The sequence below is a fragment of the Bubalus kerabau genome, chromosome 11, assembly GCF_029407905.1.
Source record: "Bubalus kerabau isolate K-KA32 ecotype Philippines breed swamp buffalo chromosome 11, PCC_UOA_SB_1v2, whole genome shotgun sequence".
NCBI lineage: Eukaryota > Metazoa > Chordata > Mammalia > Artiodactyla > Bovidae > Bubalus > Bubalus kerabau.
In genome coordinates this window covers 62666316-62691520 of record NC_073634.1, presented here as the reverse complement: position 1 = coordinate 62691520, position 25205 = coordinate 62666316, and the positions used below count along the sequence as shown (strand labels likewise).

Below are 25205 nucleotides of genomic sequence, written 5' to 3'. Positions count from 1 at the left end.
AGAGCATGTTTTAAGAAATTGCCCCAGATTCTGAGTTTCAATACTATGAGGTATACATTTAATATGGTCACAATGATGAAAGAAAAAGTGAATACACACTTTTCCTTTCCATTACGTTTGGATATGACACCCTATACAGAAGATTTCCTTATGGGAAAGAGTGACAGGAAAGAAGGTAATGCAAAATTTCTTTCTCTTGCCTGTGTTTACTGTAGGTCGCCATGACAAGATAGTCCTAATTACAACATTGTAATTAAATATACATTTAAGAAAATTAAATTGAATCTTAGAAAACTGTTTCTAAAGACAATATGGTATATTCAGACAGTTGGCCTATAAACATTCTGTATCTACTAGGACTGTGTTGCAGGCACTGTTCTAGGCATCGGGGACACAATAGTGAATGAGATAAACATGGTTCCTGGTCTTGAAGAACTTGAGTCTATTGGGCATGGCATATTTTAAACAGGGGATTATTAATATTAAGTGTTGTCAGATTGGTTGAGGGGAATCACAGGGTTGCTTTCAAGAGAAGGTGACATTTAAGCAGAACCTGAGTATCAAGAGCTAGATTGAGAGGAGCAAATAGTCTTGTTGGAGGGTGGGGGGTTAGGGGGTTGGTAAAATAGGCAAAAGAGTGGCAGCCAGATTAGTCTTTTGTAGGCCAAGTTAATGATTTTGATCTTTATTTCAATGTGAAGCTATTGAAAAATTTTAAGCAGGAAACCAAGATAACCAGGTGAGATCTGGAGAAAGTTATTCTAACTATAGTAATAGAAATGGATTAGAGGCTGAATAAAAGGAGTGTGGGGAGGCTATTAAGGCAAACCACAGGAATAGAAGCATACTAGTAGGGTTAGAGAGAAGTGTATGGCAGTAGAGTTAATAAAACTCAATGACTGAGTGAAACAATGAAATCAACAAAGTTCCTGAACATCTGTCTACTATTTAACTTGCTATCATAATAATGAGAATATAATGACAACAAGAAGAAGGTGTCTACCCCTCTGAAGCTTATAGTTTAGTCAGTCTACTCCTAGAGGAAGGAAAAGTCAAGAAAGGTTTCTGTTTGATCAGTTAGGTGACTAGTGGGATCAGTACTTCAGGAGCTCAAGAACGAGGGAATGTGGTCAAAAGTATTGAATGCTAAAGAAAAGCAACAGTTCCAGTAAGACCACAAGGGAAAATTATCTAACATGTTGAAGATCTTTGGTTATCACAGCAATTTAATATGGGTATTGTGGTAGGAAGGCAGTTTGCAGTGAATTTAAAATGGCACTTGAGTTACCTACAAATTGCTGTTCTTTCCATAAGACCAGTGATTTTCAAACATCTGTGTACATGCCCTAAGAACCATGGTGAGGAATGGGAATAGATGAGAGGAGAGAAGAAAGCAGAACTGGTTTAGCCCTTACCTTTTCCATTCTTCTTTGGCAGAGAGAAGTTCTATTTTACATAAGAGGCCTGGTGGTGTTTTGTTTGTATAGAAAGTTATGCAGATTGAAATTTTTGAGATTTGAAGAGCCACCATATTATAAGATTTAGGAAAAAGAACCATATTTTAATCTTTATACTGTATTGCTGGGTACTTAATGAGCATCCAGTGAATGTTTTACTCTTCACTAAATGGGAAATGAGAGATATAAGCAATGAGTGAGCACTACTCTTTCAAGAGAATAACATAATCTTTCTTTGAAAAGAGAGGATGGTGATTCTAACTATGTAGGGATACAGGGTTAAGGGAGGGAACTTTATAGTAAAGCTGAGTACATTTAGGAATTTCAGGAAGTGACCAAAAAGAGGTAAGTTTGAAAATATAGACAGATTTAAGAAGTTGACATTGTATATATACGTCCTACTTTTCAGAATGCTTTCAAACCATTTGTAAAATTATAGCAAGACTACATAGTAACTGTGCTTCACTGTATTTTTCATGATGCTACCATGTGTGAAAATAACAAGAATGCCAAGATAAAGGAGTTTATTAGGCCACAGAATCAGATCCTAGTATACCCAAACTCCTCAGCCACTGCTCTGCCACTGTCAGCCATTTCCTCCTCTTCAGCTAATTGTTGCTTCACTTTTCATGTTAGACTGTGCACTCAGGTGAAACCAAGTCTGCTGTTTCATACTTGCTTTTAATTACACCTTTTCTTTTTGTGTGATGGTGGAAATATAGATCGTAAATCATACATCTTCTGGAGTTTTTTCCTTAGTATCGATTATAATAACCTTTCAAATTGAATCTCTGTGGTTGGAAGTATGTTTTATTTTGTTTCTTTGTACATAAAGCTTCTAATACATAGTGTTTTTTATTAATTGATGAAACAGTTGGAACCATGCTACCAGTACAGTGCTTCATTTTCCTTAACATAGACTAACAGGCATAAATATGTTAATACCTTTCAGATCTTGTGTTTGCTTATTCCTAATAAAGATAATATACACTGTTTCATTCAAGTTTATCTATTTCAAAAGGAATAGCCAGATTAAACAAACAAACAAAAAAATTTACATTTACTTGTTATGTTGAGATTGTCCCTAGTTATGCACTAACAAGGTAGTTGTTTTTCCAGTAATGTGTATAAAAGTTCCTTAAAATTGTAGGCTATAAATAGTGAGTGACAGCAAATACAGTTGTTTTGTGCCTGTTTGAATATATGAAGTATCTGTGCCTATTTCTGTGCATGAAGTATAGTCTACCAAGTGATTCTAAGATGTCACTGTGTGCTGTTTTCAAAATCACTGCCATTTTATGTAAATCATTACAGGTTTTAAGGAAGTCAGTGATCATTCAAAAGACACGGAGAGCTATGAGTATGACTTGATAGGAGTGACTGTTCATACAGGAACCGCAGATGGTGGACACTATTACAGCTTCATTAGAGATATAGTCAACCCACATGCTTATAAAAACAATAAATGGTGAGTTTTAAATATTTTTTTCAATTTTTAAAGTATAAACTTATGATAGTTTTTTTCCTGAGATATGTTTTCAGATTTTTGTTTTTAAACTTTATCTATGTCTGGAAAGGGGGCACATAAAATGTTTCAATGAAAGCAGCTTTCAAAAGATAATATGAATCCATTGTTCTTAAGCTTTATAGATTTCTGCACTTTTTTGAGAACTTGATAAATGCTTACTCAAGAAAAATGAAGACCCTCAAGAGTTTTGCACACAGCTTAAGATTCATAGACAATATTGCACCTTCTGAATCTTACCTGTGGATGGCCACAAAGTCCTTATATATTCCACTTAGAAATTACCTGCATATCCATTTTCTTCACTTTACTTTTCCCCTCTAACACACATTCTTTTTTATCATCTTTTATCAAGTTAATGGCTGGAAGTCATTCAATCAGTCTTTAATAGCTGGTTTTTGGCCTTCGAATGTTGTTGGTTAAATTCTTATATGTAGAGACTATTGCTGTCCTGGGCATTGTTCTAAGTGTTGGGGATATTGCTTTGAACAAAGTGTACATTGGTAAATTGATTTGTGCTTAGCAGAACTCGTGCCTGGAAAATTGCATGGACGGAGGAGCCTGGTAAGCTACAGTCCATGGGATTGCAAACAGTCGCAGACGACTGAGCAGCTTCACTTTTTTAGCAGAATACTTTTGTTCAATTATTTCTCTTTAAGCCATCATGTCTATGGTATCTTTTACTTTTTCTGGTCCATTTGAAAATAAATTTTGAAATGGTACCTTTATCTTGGTAAGTTTTCCAGGCTCTTAATATTTTCTGTCCAATAGCTTTACATGTTATATTTATGCAAACTTTTTATTCCTCGCTTATATGAACTCTTTTGTTACTCCTAGATTATAAATAGATCTATCACATTTTAAGGTGGTTATAACTATGTTGTGAAACTATATTCCCAATTTCTAGTGGATTAAAATTGTCAAAACAAGAGCTTAGTTAGAATTGATTGCATATTAATGTTTGATCAATATTTGTAATATATTAGAATGTAATCTAAATATTTTAAAAATAGGCACAACACAGGTAAAGTACATATTGTTGTTTAGTCACTAAGTCATGTCCCATGAACTGTAGCATGCCAGGCTTCCCTGTCCATCAATGCTTCCAGAGTTTGCTCAAATTCATGCATGTCCTTTGAGTTGGTGATGCTATCTAACCATCTCATTCTCTGCTGCCCTCTTCTCCTTTTGCCTTCAGTTTTTCCAAGCATCGGGGTCTTTTCCAATGAGTCGACTCTTCTCATTAGGTGACGGAAGTATTGGTGCTTCACCATCAGTCCTTCCAATGAATATTCAGGGTTGATTTCCTTCAGAATTGACTGGTTTTATCTCCTTGCAGTCCAAGGGACTCACAGAGTCTTCTCCAACACTACGATTAGAAAGCATCAATTCTTTGGTGCTCAGCCTTCCTTATGGTCCAGCTGTCACATCTGGAGACTACTGGAAAAACCATAGCTTTGACTATACGAACCTTTGTTGGCAAAGTGATGTCTTTTCTTTTTAATACACTGTCTAGGTTTGTCATAGCTTTCCTGCTAAGAAGCAGATGTCTTCTAAGTTCATGGCTGCAGTCACCATCTGCAGTGATTTTGGAGCCTAAGAAAATAAAATCTGTCTTTTTCCACTTTTTACCCTTCTGTTTGCCATGAAGTGATGGGACCAGATGCCATAATCTTAGGTTTTTGAATGTTGAATTTTAAGCCAGCTTTTTCACTTTCCTCTTCTACTGTCATCAAGAGGTTCTTAAGTTCCTCTTCACTTTCTGCCATAAGTGTGGTGTCATCAGCATATCTGGGGTTGTTGATATTTCTTCCAGCAATCTTGGTTCCAGCTTGTGATTCATCCAGCCTGACATTTTACATGATGTACTATGCTTATAAGTTAAATAAACAGGTTGACAATATACAGCCTTGTCATACTCCTTTCCCAATTTTGAACCAGTCACATATACATATATTTATATATAGTACATATATACTTGATCAATACATATATGCTCTGCTTTAGGTATCTTTTTAATGATGCTGAGGTAAAACCTTTTGATTCTGCTCAACTTGCCTCTGAATGTTTTGGTGGAGAGATGACGGTAAGTTTTATTCAAAAATTTTTAAGTGGTTTGTGAATTTCCAAGTGCTTTACAGTATCATAAAACCCCAAAACAGTCATTTAACTTTCCTTTAGTTCCTAATTATATGTAAAATTTCTTATTTGTTTAGCATAGTTACTAAGTTTGGAACAGATACCAGACATGGCAATTTTTTAAAAAATATTTTTTAAATGATTTCTTCAACTGATTAAGAAGTTGACTTACAATTGAAAAATAAAAGTATAAGAGTTAAATTACACTGATACAAGACATTATTGAATAAGTTGTTTACTTAAATGCTTTGGGGTTAGAGCAGGAAGAAATTGCTCTTTATTGACTTACTGTGAGAAATCTTTGACCAGGAAGTTGGCTTAAGCTGAACTTTAAAGATCATTCTTGGTGCTTTCTGTAACAATAGCAGCTGTTATTACTAATTATTACTAGTGACAGGATAGAAAAGGGTTATCTCTTATGTAATTAGCAGTTAAGATGTAAAAAAGACAGATTAGAGTAGTCTTAAAATAATTTCACTTCATATGCATTTTACCCTGGTAGCAATTTTCTGAAAACTTTAAATTTTCCCTGTTGATTCTCTAAATCAGGTATTAAAAAGTATTTTATATTTCACAGATAAGCCCAGATAAAGTTATATTTCCCTTTAGTAACTATGTTTATTGTGAATAACTAGTCGCCATTCTGGATTTTAATGAAGAGGCTTTCTTATTGCTCTTTGATGCTCTTATGTACTATTCTGAATCAAAAAGGAGAAGTAGAAAAATTCTTAACACTTTGAAAATGAGTAGAAGAAGGAAGTAAATAATGTGTTAGCATTGAAAGCATAGCTAAACCTATTGCATCTCTAGGTGTTTTTCCTAGAATAGTTCCTTAAAAAAAGATTAAAATGAAAACAAACTTTGCAAAACTCTTCTTTTAAAAGTAGTTTTTCAGATTGCAGTCCATTTTATTAAACTTTATATATTGGTAGTAAAGTACCTTAAAAATATTTTGATATTTTCTTTGCCAAAAATTTCTGTCAAAGATTTTTATGTGATAATGCTATTTGAGAACTGTTTACAAAATTACTGTAAAGTTTTAAATATCTGTTAGTAAAATATTTTGTATATAAATACAGCTGAGTGTACCTGTTTCTTAAGGAAAACTTTCATTTTTTTATACAGACCAAGACCTATGATTCTGTTACAGATAAGTTTATGGATTTCTCCTTTGAAAAGGTAACCATTTCCTTCATATATTTTACATTGTTTTCTGACTTCCATATTATCTACTTGTATAGTTAAACTATGTCAAAATGAAAATATACTATTTTTTCCTTCTTGAAGACCCACAGTGCATATATGCTGTTTTACAAACGCATGGAACCAGAGGAAGAAAGTGGCAAAGAGTACAAATTTGATGTTTCATCTGAATTGCTAGAGGTATGAGTTAATTTAAGTTTAGCAACAATTTAAAAGCATGTTAAGTATTTATGCAAGTATTCTATAGTATAAAAGCAGGCTCAAACATCATTAGTATCTGTAATCCAAAGTAGACCTTAACACTATTTATTTTACAAATAGTCTTGGTAATACCGACATATGACAGGTGAACATAAAGTGAATGAGATTAAAGGGAGTGGAAAACAATTATTAGTAACACTGAAGAAAAAATAAGAGAGGTAAAAGGTTTGTGGAATTAGTGCAAGCTCACAATTAACTTGTATGATCGGTGATATATTTGGATTGGGTGATAGGACTGAGAGTATTCCTTTTCTTATGCTTCGTATTATACAGAAGTGTATTTTAAATGCATTTAAAATGTTTGTATATATATATTTTAAAATGTGTCTCATTTGTAGTAATGAAGCTCTCTTCATTTAATAATATATTAAGTGATATTGTTAGGGATTTATAAAAGATATTCATGCTGAGTGTGTTATATCAGTGTTATAAACTGACTCAGCCAAAAGTACAGAAAGTAAATCTGCAGGAAGGTTTACCTGGTAAACATGTAATCTTCCTACAAGACAATTAAACTTTCATTGATTGACTGGCATTTTGCCCTGTTTTGGTCAAGTCTTAAAGCTGTGGAGATTTTGTTCCCTACTCTTAATGGTATCTTGCCTACCTATAATTTTCTGATGCAGTGCCAAGTATATTACCTTCTCCCAAACCCCTTAATTGGGTTTACCATCAGAATGAGAAATCAAACTATGAAACTCACCTGTTTATACAAAAATTTATTTCAACTTCTATCATAATAGCAAAATTATTATAGATTATCATCATTATGTGCAAGACTTCGTGTTCCCAAGGTATTCAGATAAATGTAGACTGTGTTCTAGATGAGGCCCTAACAATATTTTATGATAGTCAGCCCACTTATTGAAGTAAAATAAAATTTTAAATAAAATCTTACTGATTTACAGTTGACATATGAACAGCATAGGCTTGAACTGCAAGGTTCTACTTATATGTGTTTTTTTTTTTTCAATAAACGCAGGATGTATAAGTAAATATGAATTTCTTTTTCATGTTATCTTTTCATGTTTGATGTGTAGTTTTCATAATACATATAACATCTACAGTGTTTTGTATAGGACTATTGAGGGACTTCCTTGATGGTTCAGTGAGTAAGACTCCAAGCTCCCAATGTAGAGGGCCAGATTCGATCCTTGATCAGGAACCTGGATCTTACATGCTGCAGCTAAAAAAGATCCTGCATGCCAGAACTAAACATCCCACATGCTGCAGCCGAGATCAAAGACCTTGCCTGCCACAGCTGAGACCAAGTGCAGTCAAATAGATAAATATTAAAAAAAAAAGCCCAAAGCTATTGATGCAGGTATTGAAGTTCATCTTGTAAGCAGACAACATAAACACACCAGTATAGATGAATACAATACAGTACTGTAAATATATTTTCTCTAGCTTATTTTGGGAGAAGGCAATGGCACCCCACTCCAGTACTCTTGCCTGGAAAATCCCATGGACGGAAGAGCCTGGTAGGCTGCAGTCCATGGGGTCGCACAGAGTCGGACACGACTGAGTGACTTCACTTTCACTTTTCACTTTCATGTATTGGAGAAGGAAATGGCAACCCACTCCAGTGTTCTGGCCTGGAGAATCCCAGGGACGGAGGAGCCTGGTGGGCTGCCGTCTATGGAGTCGCACAGAGTCGGACATGACTGAAGTGACTTAGCAGCTTATTCTGTTGTAAGAATAAAGTATATAACACATACAAAATATGTATTAATCAACTGTTTATGCTATCAGTCTAACGGCTTCCAGTCAACACAAGTAGGCTATCAGTAATTAAATTTTGGAGAGAAAAGTTATATACAGATCTTTACTGCAGGACTTTGGCAATCCTAACTCCCTCATTGTTCAAGGTTTGGGTCAGCTGTAGGGACTTCCCTGGTGGTCTAGAGGTTAAGACCCTGCCCTTCCACTGCAGGGAATTTGATCTGTGGTCTAGGAACCAAGGTCTCGTATGCCACACAGCACGACAGGGGTCAACTGTATATTGCTCATTTACGTCTCAAACTTCTTGATCTCCAGACTTCTTTATATTCTTAATATTGAGAACCTTAGAGTTTTAACTATTCATTTTTATGTGGTTATATGTATCAATATTTACCATATTAAAATTAAAGCAAATTTTAAAAATTTATTTTAAAAAATAACTCATGACATTCTGATATAAATAATTTAAAAAAAAAAGTTCTTCAAAACAGAACAGTTCAGTGAGGAAAGTGGCCCTGTTTTACTTCTTCTGTTTTTTTACAAATCTCTCTTAATACCTGATTTAATGGAAGACAGCTGGAGTCTCATAACAGCTTCTGCACTTGGTCTCTTGTGATTTCATTCATCATTGAGCCTCTGGAAAACTCCATTGTACACTCAGAAGAGAATGAGGTGGTTTTTTTTTTTTTTTTTTTTTTAAGACTGATAACATTTTAGTGTTACTAATAAAATTGTTTGAATCCTTTTTTAAAAAATTTATTTTAATTGGAGGCTAATTACTTTACAATATTGTGGTGGTGGTTTTTGCCATACGTTGATATGAATCAGCCATGGTTGTACATGTGTCCCCCTGTGCTGAACCCCCTCCCTGCTTCCTCCCCATCCCTCTGGGTTGTCCCAGTGCGCTGGCTTTGAGTGCCCTGTTTCATGCATCAAACTTGGACTGATCATATGTTTCACATATGGTAATACACATGTTTCAGTGGTATTCTCTCAAATCATCCCACCCTGCCTTCTCCCAGAGTCCAAAAGTCTGTTCTTTACATCTGTGTCTCTTTTGCTATCTTGCATATAGTGTCATCGTACCGTCTTTCTAAATTCCATTTATATGCGTTAACATACTGTATTGGTGTTTCTCTTTCTGACTTCACTGTGTATAATAGGCTCCAGTTTCATCCCCCTCTTTAGAACTGATTCAAATGTGTTCTTTTTTTATAGCTGAGTAATATCCATTCATCTGCCAGTGGACATGTAGGTTCTTCCATGTCCTGGCTATTGTAAACAGTGCTGCAGTGAATATTGGGGTACACATGTCTCTTTCAATTCTGGTTTCCTCAGTGTGTATGCCCAGCAGTAGGATTGCTGGGTTGTATGGTGGTTCTATTTCCAATTTTTTAAGGAATCTCCACACTGTTCTCCATAGTGGCTGTACTAGTTTGCATTCCCAGCAACAGTGTAAGAGGGTTCCCTTTTCTCCACACACTCTCCAGCACTTATTGTTTGTAGACTTTTGGATAGCAGCCATTCTGACCTGCATGAGATGGTACCTCATTGTGGTTTTGATTTGCATTTCTCTGATAATGAGTGATGTTGAGCATCTTTTCATGTGTTTGTTAGCCATCTGTATGCCTTCTTTGGAGAAATGTCTGTTTAGTTCTTTGGCTCATTTTTTGATTGGGTCATTTATTTTTCTGGTATTGAGCTGCATGAGCTGCTTGAATAAAATGTTTGAATTTTATGGACACCCCATGAAGGTCACTGTACCTACATGCCACCCCCACCCCTACTTCTCCCCTCCCTAAACCATTCTTTGAGGACCACTGATCTACACTGTGACAAAAGAGAATCCCAGACTTTTACTATAATAGAAAAACAAGCTGAACCACATTACTCTTTAAAAAAAAAATAATTTATTTATATATTTTCAGCTGTGTTTGGTGTTTGTTGCTACATGGGCTTTTCTCTAGTTTCAGAGAGTGGAGGCTACTCTCTAGGCTTCTCATTGTGATGGCTTCTGTTTTGGAGCACAGGCTCTAGAGCAGTCAGGCTTTCAGTAGTTGTGGCATATGGGCTCAGTAATTGTGGCTCCCAGGGTCTAGAGCACAGGCTCAGTGGTTGTGGCACACGAGCTTAGTTGCTCTGCAACATGTTGGATCTTCCTACATCCAGGATTGAACCCTTGTCTCCTGCATTGGCAGGCGAATTCTTTACCACTGAACCACCAGGGATGCCTCAGCGTTATTTCTGATTGCAGACCTAAACCAAACATTTTCTCCTATCATTGTTTTAGCTTATTAATTTAAAATGTTTGGCTGCATATATATTTTACTAAAAATTAAATAAAATGTAATATTTTTATTGTATTATTTAACATCAACATAGATTTTAGACATAAAGTAGAATCTGGTCCTTTAGATTTCTTCAGTTGAAATATAGCTGGGAGCAGACTTTCTCAAGGGGAAAATAGAAAATTTTAAAACCATAAAATATATTAAGTAAACAAACGTGATAAATTGTAGTGACTGTTATGGATAGAACAAGCAGAGTGCTCAGAAATGGTAGGGAGTTGATCAGGATTGCTGGAGGGGGCAGGTAATCTGGATATGTTTTAAGTTAACCTGAAACTGAGACTTGAAAGTCAGTAAGAAATTAATCATGTGGTAAGTTCTCCAGGCAAACAGAACATTATATATAAATCTCTTGAAGAAGGATAGAGCCTATTGGCATGGTTTAGAAGCTGAATGATAATCTTTGTGGCTGTGGCTGTGGTGAAGGAGTGGCCCAAGGTGAAGTTGGACAGATACATATAAAATACCTAGGAATGTTTTCATCAGTGTAGTGCAGTAATCTAATACTTAGACATACTCAGTTGGCTCCACATATATTGTATGGATACAATGTAAAAAGGGCCATCAAAAAACAAAATGAATATTTCTGTAGGACAGAAATTGTTGTGCCCAGTTGCTCAGTTGTGTCCAACTCTGTGACGCAATGGACTATAGCCTGCCAGGCTCCTCTGGCCATGGAATTTTCCAGGCAAAAATGGAATAGAATGAAAAGCATTGAGCCTGGTAGAAACCAGGGTCTGCTGCTGCTAAGTCACTTCAGTAGTGTCCGACTCTGTGCGACCCCATAGACGGCAGCCCACCAGGCTCCCCCATTCCTGGGATTCTCCAGGCAAGAACACTGGAGTGGGTTGCCATTTCCTTCTCCAATGCATGAAAGTGAAAAGTGAAAGGGAAGTCACTCAGTCGTGTCCTACTCTTAGCGACCCCACGGACTGCAGCCTACTAGGCTCCTTCATCCATGGGATTTTCCAGGCAAGAGTACTGGAGTGGGGTGCCATTGCCTTCTCCAGGGTCTACCAGGCTCTAAGACCAAAGCAGTAGTGGTTGAGAGTTAAGTTCTTGTGGGGTAAAGGGTGACAAAAATTATGACACAGGAGCTGAGCTTGTGGCTAAAAGCAGGAAGCTTGGAATGGGGCTCTGTTGCTGTGAAAAGGCACTGAATTTGGATAGGTTAATGCTGTCAGTCTCTCCCCGGGGCTATAAGAAAGCTGCCATGATTGGAAATGCTAGAGGAACAAGAACTCGGAAGCAGGCCAAATCAGGTCTGTGATTTTTTTAAATATTGATAACATGGAGCAGGAGCCCTAATTAGTGATTTTAAGACCTGATTCTGGACTAGAGTCATGGACAGGGAAGGCAGGTAGAGGTGGTTTCAAATCTTCAGAGGGATGAAGAGAGTAATACCTATAATCAGAACATAGGGGACCTCCCTGTGGTGGTAGAGTGGTTAAGAACCCGCCTGCCAGTGCAAGGGACACGGATTTGATCTGGTCCAGGAAGATCCCACATGCCACAGACCAGTTAAATCGGGCACCATAACTATTGAGCCCTTGCCCTAGAGCCTGTGCTCTGCAACAGGAGAATCTACCACAATGAGAAGCCTGTGCATCCCAAGGAAGAATAGTCCCACTGTCTGCAATTAGAGAAAGCCCATGTGCAGTGATGAAGACCCCAGCACAGCCAAAAATAAGTAAAACTTAATAATAATCAAAACATAAATTTATTCCAGATAATAATTTTATGGAACCGACTGTCAATGACTTAGAGCATATTTAGGGTATTCAGAGAGGGAAAGGACACAAAAAATAAAGTCAGCAAAGCCATTCTATAGGACAGATGTCAGAAATAATTTTTCATGATTATTATAAACAAAGAAATTACCTCTCATTAGATCTGTGAACCTGAATAACTTTTTTCCAATTTTTAAACATAAACCTTTATAAAAATACCAACCTGCCATCATTTTCCTGTGTTATCAACATAACATAGTTTTGTTTATTATATGTTTTCTCTTCAGACAGGTGGAATTTCAGAGTTCGTACTTTAAAAATTTTCATAAATTTAGAATAAAAACAGTGTGGGGCTTGAGTTAGCCAGATAAGTATTGAAAAATTGGATCAGGTTTAGTGACTACTTCCATATTCCATTTACCTAGAAAAAGTCAACATAAATTTTAAGTGCATGTATTTGTTTTGTTTTGGTTCTAGAGCAAGTCTTATTCTGTCTAATAAAAATATTGGTAAAATGTCATGAAACATGCTTTCTGATACCTCATGTTAACATTTTTTTCTTCAGTGGATTTGGCATGATAACATGCAGTTTCTTCAAGACAAAAACATTTTTGAACATACATATTTTGGGTAAGTTTGGTAGATTTTAATAAGAGATCTTTTGTTACACATTTTAAAAAAATCTTCCTTCGTGAGAATTTTAACCTATAATTTTCAAATTCTAGGTTTATGTGGCAGTTGTGTAGTTGTATTCCCAGTACATTACCAGATCCTAAAGCTGTGTCTTTAATGACAGCAAAGGTAATATGTATAACCTTAGAAAATTTCTTCAAAATTGATGACTTTAAAATAATTAAATCTTTTTTGCTTAACTTTGTCTTTTCTTGCAGTTAAGCACTTCGTTTGTCCTAGAGACCTTTATTCATTCAAAAGAAAAGGTGCATATTTTATTTTTTAAACTTTTGTGCTATTTATGTCATTTATCAGATAGCTCTTAAAACCTCCAGTGACTTCTTTTTCTTTTTTAGCCCACAATGCTTCAGTGGATTGAACTGTTGACCAAGCAATTTAATAATAGTCAAGCAGCTTGTGAGGTGAGGTGAATAATTGAACAAAACAATGCATAGCTTAAGATTCACTTTCTTGTTTTCTTTTATTCTTAAGATGCTACAGCAAAATTATTTTATCTATTATAAATCATAGAGAGCCCAGTGTCAGTTATTCCTAAAATTACTTGATAGCCAAGAGAAATTTATAATTGTGTATCAGCTTCATTACACTGAGTAAATAATTGATTTTTAAGTTATTTAAAAGTTCTTGTGTTCTCCCTGTCATGTATCAGAAGGAAAAAGTATAGAAGATTTAGGACTGTACCAGATATTTCTTAACTACTTTTGCATGTTACTATAAAATAGTAAAAAATACATATCTCCCTTACCCCCTGAGGAAAATAGTAGATCCCTTACCCCTTGAGGAAAATAGGAAAATCTATCCCAGTTGATCAATTTATGTCCTATTTTATCTTTTCCAGAATTGCCTTATAAGAGTAACATATCCCTTAGGATAATATGCACACTGGTAATAATCACTCAGCCATATTGTCATCTTACTATTGTTTATCATTTTTATGGTCTTGCAAAGTGGTATGTATCTTACTAGGAATGCAAGTCTTATAAATTTCCAGAAATGGGAGACAGCAGCATAGTGTACAATGAGATTAGTTGAAGATTTTTTTCATATAAGTTTTTAGAGAGAGTTTGAGTTTTTTTCAATTGGTTTGTTTGAATTAGGATTCAAACAAGATCCTTTCCCCATTTTGCTTTTGTCTTATAAATCTTTTTTCACCTATAATACAGTTGACCTGTGGACAACAGGGTTTTGAACTGTTTGTCCTCATACGTAGATTTTTTTCAGTAGATATGTACAGTACTGTACAATCTGTGGTTGGTTAAGTCTGAGAATACAGAGGAATCTCAGATACAGAGGGTCAGCTATGGGACTTGAGTATTTGCAGATTTTTGTATATGCTGGGACTCCATACCAAAGAGCAGCTGTAGTTAACTTTTTCCCCCCCTCCGTACCACTTTGTCATTTGTTCTGCAGGATTTTCCACATGCTGGTTTTGACCAACAGCATCTTTTGTGTGTTCTTTGACATACTCCTCTATTCCCCTTCTTCATGATTTTTAAGAAACTGGTGGATGGAGAAGCTATATTAGGTCATAAATTTGTTTTGTTTTTGTTGTTTTTTAATAAAGTTGTCACTTTAGTTTTTTCACTAAGGATTTGCTTCTGGAACTCTCTCAAGGAGTTAAAATTCTCTACAGTTGTCAGCAATTATATGTATGCATTAATGAGCAGTACAGTTCAGTAAAGGAGTTAAATATGTGATTAAGAGATACCTTGAAATTAATGGGAAATTGTCTAAGCTAAGTAAGTGTAAAATGTTTTTTTGTTATCAAGAGACATAAATTGGTTTTAAACAGAGGAAAAGTGAATTATACTCAGATCCTATCTTATTAATAGGAGCAAAAGATTCTACAGTGTGACATTAAAGAAGTCTAAGAGGAAAATAATATTCCACTTTGTTAAGCACTGCCAGTTGTTATCATGTGGGTTGTACACTGTAATATAAATGGCATCCATGGAATTCTGTATTGAGAAGACTTTGATTATGACTTTAGGCATTTTAGATTTTAGACTTTCTATCAGTTGAAGAATCTGTTTTGGTGAGAACTTAAAATAATTCAAATGTCAGTTAAAATTAAAATCCTTGTGTAATGTTTATCTCCAAGTATTGGTTGAATATTAAAAATCACATGATTTTCTTAATAGTGGTTTTTGGACCGCATGGCTGATGATGATTGGTGGCCAATGCAGATACTAATTAAGTGCCCTAATCAAATTGTGAGACAGGTAAGAAAAATTTTCTTTGAAAAAGTAGTAGTTTTCAAGTTGATTACTCTGAATTTGCCCATGAATATACTTTAACCCAGCATTGAAAGCATTGAAAAGATTGACCTCTTACCACAAAAGTCACTTTGCTGTTATTTTCATCAGCCTCTTGGCAAATCAGCTATCATTCCATTCAAGTGATTAAAATAATTCACATTTCCTGGTTATGGGAAGATAGCTATAACTGCCTGTTTTCTCAGTTATGCGTATTGTACTCTGGAGATCACAGGATCGATGTGTGATATGTGAATTGTACTGATATTTTTTTCAGTTCCTTAGATGCTCTAACCATGGTAGGGTACGGTAATAGCCTTGAAGTTAAATGAATAGTATATAACTTATTTCTGTGACAGATTCTGAACTATCACATGAATCAATTTATTTTTCTTAAACCAATGGAAAAATTAACAAGAAAGAAAAAACACATATATCCACTTAGGATACAAAACCAAAAATTTAATCTGAAAGATGCTACTTTAAGTTATTCTTGACATATAATTCTTATAAAACTTTTTGATGTGTAAAATTTAGTGGTTTTTAGTCCTGTTCCCAAACATGCAACTATTATCTGTCTGTAATTTTATAATACCCTGAAAAGAAATCCCATACATATGAGCAGTCACTTCCATTTTATCCTATTCCTTGTCTTCAGCCCCTGACCACCATTCATCTACTTTCTATCTCTATGGATTTGCCTATTTTCACCATTTCACTTGAAGAAAATCACACAGTATGTGTTTTTTTGTGACTGGCATGTTGTGGCTTATATCCATAATTTATTTCTTCTTACTGCATAATAATATTCCATATATGAGATTTTGTTTCTCTGTTCAGCAGTTGATGAACATTTGTGATGTTTCCACTTCTTTGCTAGTTTGAATAACACTGCTGTGAACATTCGTGTACAGATATTTGTGTGGACATATGTTTTCAGTTGTTTTGGATATATACATAGAAGTGAATTGCTGGGTTGTATGGTCACTATGTTTGACATTTTTAGAAACTGTCAGATTTTTTATCATGATGTCTGCACCTGTTTACATTCCCAGCAGCAATCTATGAAGGTTCCAGTTTTGCTACATCTTCTTCAGCATTTGTTATCATCTTGATTTTAGCCATCCTAATGGGTGTGAAGTAGTGTATCATGGTTTTGGTTTGTATTTCCTTTGGAAATAATGATATTGAACATCTTTTCATATGCTTATTGGCTATTTGTATATCTTATTTAGCGAATTCTTAGACTTTTTTTTAGCTGCACTGGCTGTTCGTTGTGGCACACGGGGCTTCTCTAGTTGTGGTGTGCCGGCTCAGTATCCCGGCAGCATATGGAGTCTTAGTTCCCCAACAAGGGATTGAACCTGTGTCCCCTGCATTGGAAGATTTATTCTTACTACTGGACCACCAAGGAAGTCTCACCTCAGACCTTTTTAATTCATATTTTTTTTTAATAAACTTAAATTGTTTTCTCTTGGTCATTGAGGTTCTCATAAGCAGATACCCTTCCCCATTCCACTTTTATGAAAGAAATGGATGCCAGGTTTCTTCTGTATCTCCACTAGTGCAGAAGGTTTCATGAAGCTTTGTAGTTAGCAATCTCTACTACCAATACCTATAGTTTATTGTTGCTTTTTCCATTATAAAACTGAATATTGCTTTTCAAGCTAACTCTACCTTTTGTCTTCAGTCTGTAGTGGAGACTCCAGGAAAGCTTTAGAATGTCAAAAGATAATCTGTGAGAAAAATATAAATGAGCAACAGAATTTTTGATCATGTTCATTTTTCAGTATCTTTGTTACCTGACATGACTTGTCTCTTAGGTTGTCATATCTTTTCACTTTTAGATGTTTCAGCGTTTGTGTATCCATGTAATTCAGAGACTTAGACCTGTGCACGCTCATCTCTATCTACAGCCAGGGATGGAAGATGGGTAAGAAGTATACCTTTTGAACTGAACATTTTAAGCTTTTTGATTACCTGCTTACAAAGTATTTTTAAATATCCACACTGAAATATTTAGGTTCTCCTGTTTTAAAAAGTCTATAATAATATAAATCAAGGAGGAAAATTTTTGTTTTATTTTTGTTTAATTGCATTTTCGAAATCCTCTACAGGGAACTTTGACTTGTCTTTTTGTTTTGATTTCAGTGAGAGAGAACTAGAATCCAACTGTTTGTATTGCTATAATTGATGTATTCATAACTACAAATATGATAAATTCAGATTTTAATATTTATCCTCCCAGAATATCTATCCCCAGACTTCATAGTTTCTCTAAGATACATAAAATTATGTTTTCAGGTCTGATGATATGGATGCTTCAGTAGAAGATATAGGTGGTCGTTCGTGTGTCACTCGATTTGTGAGAACTCTGTTATTAATTATGGAACACGGTGTGAAGCCTCACAGTAAACATCTTACAGAATATTTTGCTTTCCTTTATGAATTTGCCAAAATGGGTGAAGAAGAGGTGAGACTGTATCTTGTTTATTTTTGGTATTATATACTTATTTTTGGTATTTAAAACATAATTGTGTTTATATTTTTAAATCAATATTTTTGTTTTTAGAGCCAGTTTTTGCTCTCATTGCAAGCCATATCTACAATGGTACATTTTTACATGGGAACCAAAGGGCCTGAAAATGTAAGTACAGTTCTGCCTCATATCAGGGATATTTAGAGGCCATGGTTTCAAGTTGCACCATGGAAAGATAATAGATTTCCTTTTAAGTCCCGTCTAGCCCTGATATTAGGAGAAGGCAGTGGCAACCCACTCTAGTACTCTTGCCTGGAAAATCCCATGGATGGAGAAGCCTGGTAGGCTGGAGTCCGTGGGGTCACTAAGAGTCGGACACGACTGAGCGACTTCACTTTGACTTTTCACTTTCATGCATTGGAGAAGGAAGTGGCAACCCACTCCAGTATTCATTCTTGCCTGGAAAATCCCAGGGAGAGAGGAGCCTAGTGGGCTGCCATTTATGGGGTCACACAGAGTCGGACACGACTGAAGCGACTTAGCAGGAGTAGCAGCAGCAGCCCTGAGATTAAATGATTTTAGGAGTCTGTTTGGTTGATATTTTTAATGGATCTAGTGAGAGAAGAAACATCAAGTAATACATCTCACTGGTATGGCCCAGAATCAAAACCAATAAATGTAGCAAAATGACCACCACCTGCTTTAGTTACCTGTCAGCATATTGTGTTTTGGTGAATGTTTTTTCTGACCATATTTTTAAAGCCCTTTGCTGTACTAAATTTGTATGTCTTCCAAAAATTCAGGTAGCTAGTCTGTTCATAATATTGAAAGTATTTTATCAATTGTGTATTGTTTGTAATGACCATATTGGACTGAATGCTCTGTATGTTCTATCTTATTAAATTCTTGTTGCAACCCTAAGAGGTAAGTACTATTGTTATCTTCATTTTACAGACGGGCAACTTGAGGCATAAAGAAGTTAACTTATTTTAGATAACAGTGAGTTAGCATTTGATCCTTGATTAGACTCTTGAACAAAACTATTAGCCACTATGCGGTCATGGTTCTCCAGATATATACTGTTATTATCTAATTCCAGCCTAGGTGGTTACTTGTTCAGTATTGCATTTCAAACTTCTGATGAATATCTCTTTGACATACCTACTGTTTGGATTTTCTGAAAATTGCAAATACAGATTCCTTTATTTGTGTGACTGACATTTTTATTAAATACTTTTTTTTTCATATTAATATGAATTTTGATCCTGATTTATCTTTCAAAGAACTTACCTATAAGAAAAAGTTTTTATTAAAGAATTTATCTCTTTAGGTAAGGTAAATACTCAAAGTATTGGGAATTATTGTTCTTTACAGCTCTGCCTGTTAAATCTAAAATTGTCCTGAGTGTCATTTAGATTTTTAAAGTTAGAGTTAGGCCTTTGAATGTTATTTTTCATGATGCATGTTCCTGCCACCGTCTACCCTGCATTATTGTATAAAATAATCAAGCTATTTGCTGTCAACCTAATGTTAAAAAACGAATATATTAAAAATGAATTGTGTTTATGTTCTAGCCTCAAGTTGAAGTGTTGTCAGAGGAAGAAGGAGAAGAGGAGGAGGAGGAAGAAGATATACTCTCTCTGGCAGAAGAGAAATACAGGCCAGCTGCCCTTGAAAAAATGATAGCTTTAGTTGCTCTTTTGGTTGAACAGTCTCGCTCAGAAAGGTGAAATGTTTCAACATTCAAAATGCTTAAAGCATGTTTGGTTTTATTCTTTTTACATAATTGTTTTATCATTCTTAATTCCGTGGCTTTTGTTACTTAATTCTTTTTAAATAATAACATGATTCATCAACTCTTGTAGCATAAGTATTTCAGTCCTTTGTACCAAACTTTTACTGTGCCTCTGAGTCATGTTAGAAATATACATTGAAGAAATATACAGTAAAATATCTAGCAAAATTATATGTGCATTCATCTTTTAACCTAGCAACCCCACTTCTGGGATTCTGTTCCCAAAATACAGAAAGATGTATATTTATTGAAGCAGTGTTTATAAACAGCAAAAGACTGAAAATGTCCACAAAGATGGGACTAGTTGAAGAAACAGCATCCCCTCTATAAGAGTACTCCATTGCAGAAAGAAGAAGAATATGGAATCTGTATATTACCATGAAGAGATCTTCAGGATAGATATTACTAAGGTGAAAAAAATGAAGGTGGACAAAAGTATCTATAGAATACTATTTTTTTTTTTTTTTTTAGACCGCATGGTTTGGCTTGCAGGATCCCCGAGTCCTAACCATTGGACTGCCAAAAAATTCCCTATAGTATGCTACTTTTTAAGACAGGGGAGGCTGAGAGAGACAAAATGAGTGAAAGTGTGTGTGTGTGTGTGCGCACGCGCGTGCATGCACGTTCGTTTCTGTGTGCACGTGTGCATTTGTTTGTACGTGTGTGCATGCACAACCAAGCCTCATTATACATGGATCTCCAATTTGCAAATTTGCCTACTTAACTAAAATTTATTTGTAATCCTCAAATCAATACTTGTGAAGCTTTTATATTCATTTGTGGATTACAGAATGTACCAAAAATTTGGAGTTGATGTGACAACACACTTCCCCAGCTGAGGTCAGATGTCGTGACACTATGCCTTCTTGTTTCGGTTCTCATATTGTAAACAAACTTTTTTGCAGTATGTGCCACATTTTTCACATTTATGCTCTTTATTTGGTCATTTGGCTGTTTAAAAATGGTCCCAAGCATAGTGCCAAGTGCTATCTAGTTTGTTCCAAAGTTCAAGAATGTGCTAATGGTCAACATTAAATCAGGTGTCTTGAAACAGAAGCACACATATGACACAAGGTAACATATTGATTTATCAATGAAAATGTTATGACCCTGAGGTTCACAGGAACAAACTGTGTGTTTTCCCTGTAAGCAGTGATTCGGTGTTCACTAATTCAGTGTGTTTGCATCTCCGTGTAGAACATAAGTACTGCAAATGACAAGAATTGAGGGTTTTTTTTTTTTTTTTTTTTTAATTGAAGACTAAGTTTTTAAAAATATACTTTAAAAACAAGTTTACAGTGGTTGCGGGGAGGAAAAAACAGACTGGAGGGGGCAGGAATGGAAGTTTGACTTCTTTGAATGTAGTACATTGTTTTGTTTTTTAGATTTATTTTTGGAATCATGTGAATGTTTTATATGATTACAGACTTAATAAAATGCAGTCCCTAAAAATCAAAAGCAGACTGAAATAAATGAAACTAACTGTATATTGAGTTGGTGACATAAACATTGGAGAAGAATTAATTAAAGTGACTTTAGAACACATTGATTTAACTGTAATTTTTAGTGGTATGTACCTGAAAGACAAAGAAAAATTGTAAAATTATCTTAAAAGTGTTTTGCTAATTATATTGTTAGTATTAATATAACTAGAATTATTGTTCTGAAACTATGTTATCGAATAAAGTAAATAGATAATTGTTAACATCATTAGAAACCAAGATTTTCAGAAAAAGAAAAGAGGAGAAATATCAATAATATCAAAATATCATGGTATATTTTGTCTTAAGCAAACAAAAAATGTATTATGTATCTCCCATTTTCTGAAAACGTCTAGAAACTCTTTCCAACCCAAAATCAATGAGTGCCACTGGCATCTAGATATTATTTACCACTGAAAAAAATGAAGGTTCCTTAGGAAAATGACCAGTTCCAGGTTTGGGGCAAGAAATGAATGGGAAGCCTTGAACATTTTGTCATTTTGGAAAGCAGGGAGGCTATCAAAGACTGCTGGGGTCATGTTAAAAGGTCTCAAGAGTCAACTTGAGGTATCTTTGGCCACAGACTGGACAACTTGAACATCAATAATAACAAGAAGTAACTGCAAGTGGACTAAAACATGTCATGGATGTTTACATCCATGAGTTCATAATGATACCTAAAAGCAAAATTTTAAAAATTATTGGCAACCTTTGGAGTATATTAAGAAACCAAATGATAATTTTGAAAGCATATTAATAAAGGAACAGTATCAAGTGTTTATCTTACCTGCAAGAATTATACTTCATGGCAACCAGATTGTAAATGAGACATGCTCGTCGTCATAGAGGTATTTGAGCTATAATAAATGAGCAAGTAGTGCTGGAATTGGGATACTAGTATTTTGTATCCCAATTGAAATAATGGATCTAGAAATTGATCATTGTGGGCTGAAAACATTAGAAAAAGAGGGACAACTTTTCATTGTGCCTTGTGATGAAAGTTCATAACACTGCTTACAAGGTATTCTTAATTAAAAAGTCAAAACTAGATCTGATCAAGTTTCTGGGTTTAACTACCAGTTTACAGGAAATATGGGGACAGAGGAATATGTTAAAACAACACAGTGAGGATATAATCAGCAAGATGGAAATGTGGGAAATTCTACACGACAAACCACCTACTCTTCAGCAGATTAAATTGCAAGATAAAAACAAAATCGGAGGGGAAACCAGTTGTTTAAAAGAGATTTAAAAGACATTTCAACCAATGGCAACAGAGGACTTTATTTGGATCCTGATTCAAACAGATTATAACTTTTTTTTTTTTTTTTAGAAACTTGAGGAAATTGTACATTGACTGGATCTTGTATGATAATAAGGAATTTTAATTAGGTGTGAATAATGGTAGTGTTACATTTCTGAAGTTTATGTTTGAGATATATATTGATTTATGGGCTCAGTGATACAATATCTGAGTTGTTTCAGAATAGTTCAAATTGATTAAGTACTAGGTACAAATGAAACAACACTGACCATGCGTTGGTAATTTGACTGTTGGGATGCTTACACTATTTTTGCGTGTGTTTGAAATTTTATTTACTAAGTTGAAGAAATATGCAGTAATTTTAAACTTGAAAGTGAAATTCTTTATTTTCTTCAAATTTTGCTTTGTTTTAAAGGTCCTCGTGTCAGAAAAGCTCTCTAAATTAAATCCATCTTAATGCATGAACATATTGAATTAATTAAATGGAAATAAAGTAGATTTGGACTTCTATATATAAATCTTGGAATTTTAAAAAATTGTCCAAAAGGTGTCTAATGAACAAGTCTAGCAGAAAGTTCAAAAATCATTTTATGATGGTGTCTTGGTATACTTGTAACTGAATCAACAATGTTGTTATGTATCATGACTCAAATGGCTCTAAATTAGTATAGAGGAAAGAAAAACTTATTTCCACTAATGTTTTCTTTCAGGCATTTGACATTGTCACAGACTGACATGGCGGCATTAACAGGAGGAAAGGTAATACCTTCTTAATATTTAGACCACTTGATAATCCCAAAAATAACAAAACAATTCTTAAATGAACAACTTTTGCTTTTGACAGGGATTTCCCTTCTTGTTTCAACATATTCGCGATGGCATCAATATAAGACAAACTTGTAATCTGATTTTCAGCCTTTGTCGATACAATAATCGACTTGCAGAACATGTAAGTACTGAGAAACAGTCAAAGTTTTTTGGTAATTTTTGGAAGAATATTCTGAAATTCTACCCCCCCCCTTTTTTTTTTGTTTTAGATTGTATCTATGCTTTTCACATCAATAGCAAAATTGACTCCTGAGGTATGTAGACATTTATTAATTCATGTTTTTCAAATTACTGTGAGCACTGACCATGCTTTCAGATGAACCTTTCTAACTGTTCTTGAGGAAAAGTTTATCAAGGCTTCCCCCATAATATAGTAACCTATTTTAAAACTTGAATAAATTGAATTACCTCTTCATGTCTTATCACAAATGTCATTTTCCCAGTTAAATTAACATATAATTCGAACATATCAGTGTGTCACCTAGGTACTAAGCTTTAAAGTTGTTTGGTTTGAAGCATATATCATATTGTACCTTGGAAGAAAGTGAACTAACTAAAATTCTGCTTAGGTGGATAAATATGTATCTTTTTAAAAATGAAAATGTTATAGCTATTTTGAGAATACATTTCAAATATTAATATGAATTCTACCTCAGCGAGCAAAAGTTGCTACAGGAAACTTTTAATCTAAACTTTTCTATAAACATGGCTGTCTCATTAACTAGAGTTTTTTTTCCCCCTAAGTTGACATCCAGAAAACTATACCCGTGCAATTGACACTGTATCCTGAGCTCATCCTGCTGCTTTATGATAGTTCAGGTTCATATGTATGAGTACTAATCTCTCTAACCTAATACAGCAGATTTAAATGTGATCTGTAGAAGAGTTACATTTGTTTTCTAGCAAAAGTGATTGATTCACCAGATCTAAATACGCAGTCATGTATGTGTCTTATAGGCAGCCAATCCTTTCTTTAAATTGTTGACTATGCTAATGGAGTTTGCCGGTGGACCTCCAGGAATGCCTCCCTTTGCATCTTACATTCTGCAGAGGATATGGGAGGTAAGTCTTGTAGATGTTCTAGTATTTATTTTTCTAATACAATCACTGCCATTTTAAGTACTAGTTTCTTCTTGCTTGGGTAACTCAAAATGGTTTTAGTAAGTCACAGGTCAAGAGAAGAAAAGATGGCTTTTAGTCAGAAGAGCATCTGCTGACTAAACTAGAGGAAGAAGAGTTTCTGGCTAGTTAGTGTCTCAGATGTTTAAAGACTTTCTTGTAGAATCATAAACAACCTTTAGTCCATATGAGGTTCTCATTCCCATTCCCCTGCTCTCAAAGATTCCATGAAGTGTTAGAAGCCCTAGAAATAAAAACTAGCTGCTTTCAGTAGTTGATAGAAAATACAGAGAAAGCACCAACCACTACCTTTCTTCTAGAATTACTGCTGAGGTTACAGAATTTCTTACTGAGTGTTGGAAATGCCCACTCACTGGTCTAGGGGCTTGGTGGACTTTTTCTCTTGATAGGCCAGATAGTAAATATTTTAGGTTTTGTGGGCCATATGGTCTCTGTCAACCACTCAACTGCTGTTTTACCATAAAATCAGCCATAGACAAAATATAAATGAGTGGGCATGGCTACGTTCCAATACAAACTCAAAAACAAGCAAACCACAGAATTTGTCCTGTGATCCATAATTTTCCAACCTCTAGATTCTTAGATTTCCTGTTTCCATGAAGAAAATCTTTCCAGCAGTATACTGAGCTAGTTTTCATTTTCAATTATAGTAGCAGATTGGTCAAACAATAAGAAAAGTAAAGATGGAAACATCAAGGAATTAAAGCACTTTAATGTATACTTTAAAATTTTTTAATTTTGTTTATTTGTTTTTATCTATGCTGGGTTCTTGTTGCTGCACAGGCGTTTCTCTAGTTGTGGCCAGCAGGGGCTACTCTCTAGTTGTGATGTGAGGGCTTCTCACTGCGGTGGCTTCTCTTGTTGCTGAGCATAGACTCTAGA

At 34.9% G+C, this 25205-nt stretch overlaps 1 protein-coding gene across 8 annotated transcripts in view; it reads left to right on the top strand.

Annotated features, from left to right (window-relative positions):
- The window catches only part of USP34 (ubiquitin specific peptidase 34), a 246396-nt gene that overhangs the window by 194341 nt on the left and 26850 nt on the right, over nt 1-25205 (top strand). For all 8 annotated transcript variants that reach the window (XM_055540390.1, XM_055540389.1, XM_055540391.1 and 5 more), the window contains exons 49-66: nt 3-175; nt 2772-2925; nt 4990-5068; nt 6247-6300; nt 6409-6504; nt 12954-13018; nt 13114-13189; nt 13279-13326; nt 13417-13482; nt 15223-15303; nt 17184-17269; nt 17641-17809; nt 17909-17983; nt 19390-19541; nt 23066-23114; nt 23200-23304; nt 23393-23437; nt 24141-24245. In XM_055540390.1, coding sequence (XP_055396365.1) covers nt 3-175; nt 2772-2925; nt 4990-5068; nt 6247-6300; nt 6409-6504; nt 12954-13018; nt 13114-13189; nt 13279-13326; nt 13417-13482; nt 15223-15303; nt 17184-17269; nt 17641-17809; nt 17909-17983; nt 19390-19541; nt 23066-23114; nt 23200-23304; nt 23393-23437; nt 24141-24245 — 1678 coding nt within the window. The remainder of the gene's footprint in view (nt 1-2; nt 176-2771; nt 2926-4989; nt 5069-6246; nt 6301-6408; nt 6505-12953; nt 13019-13113; nt 13190-13278; nt 13327-13416; nt 13483-15222; nt 15304-17183; nt 17270-17640; nt 17810-17908; nt 17984-19389; nt 19542-23065; nt 23115-23199; nt 23305-23392; nt 23438-24140; nt 24246-25205) is intronic.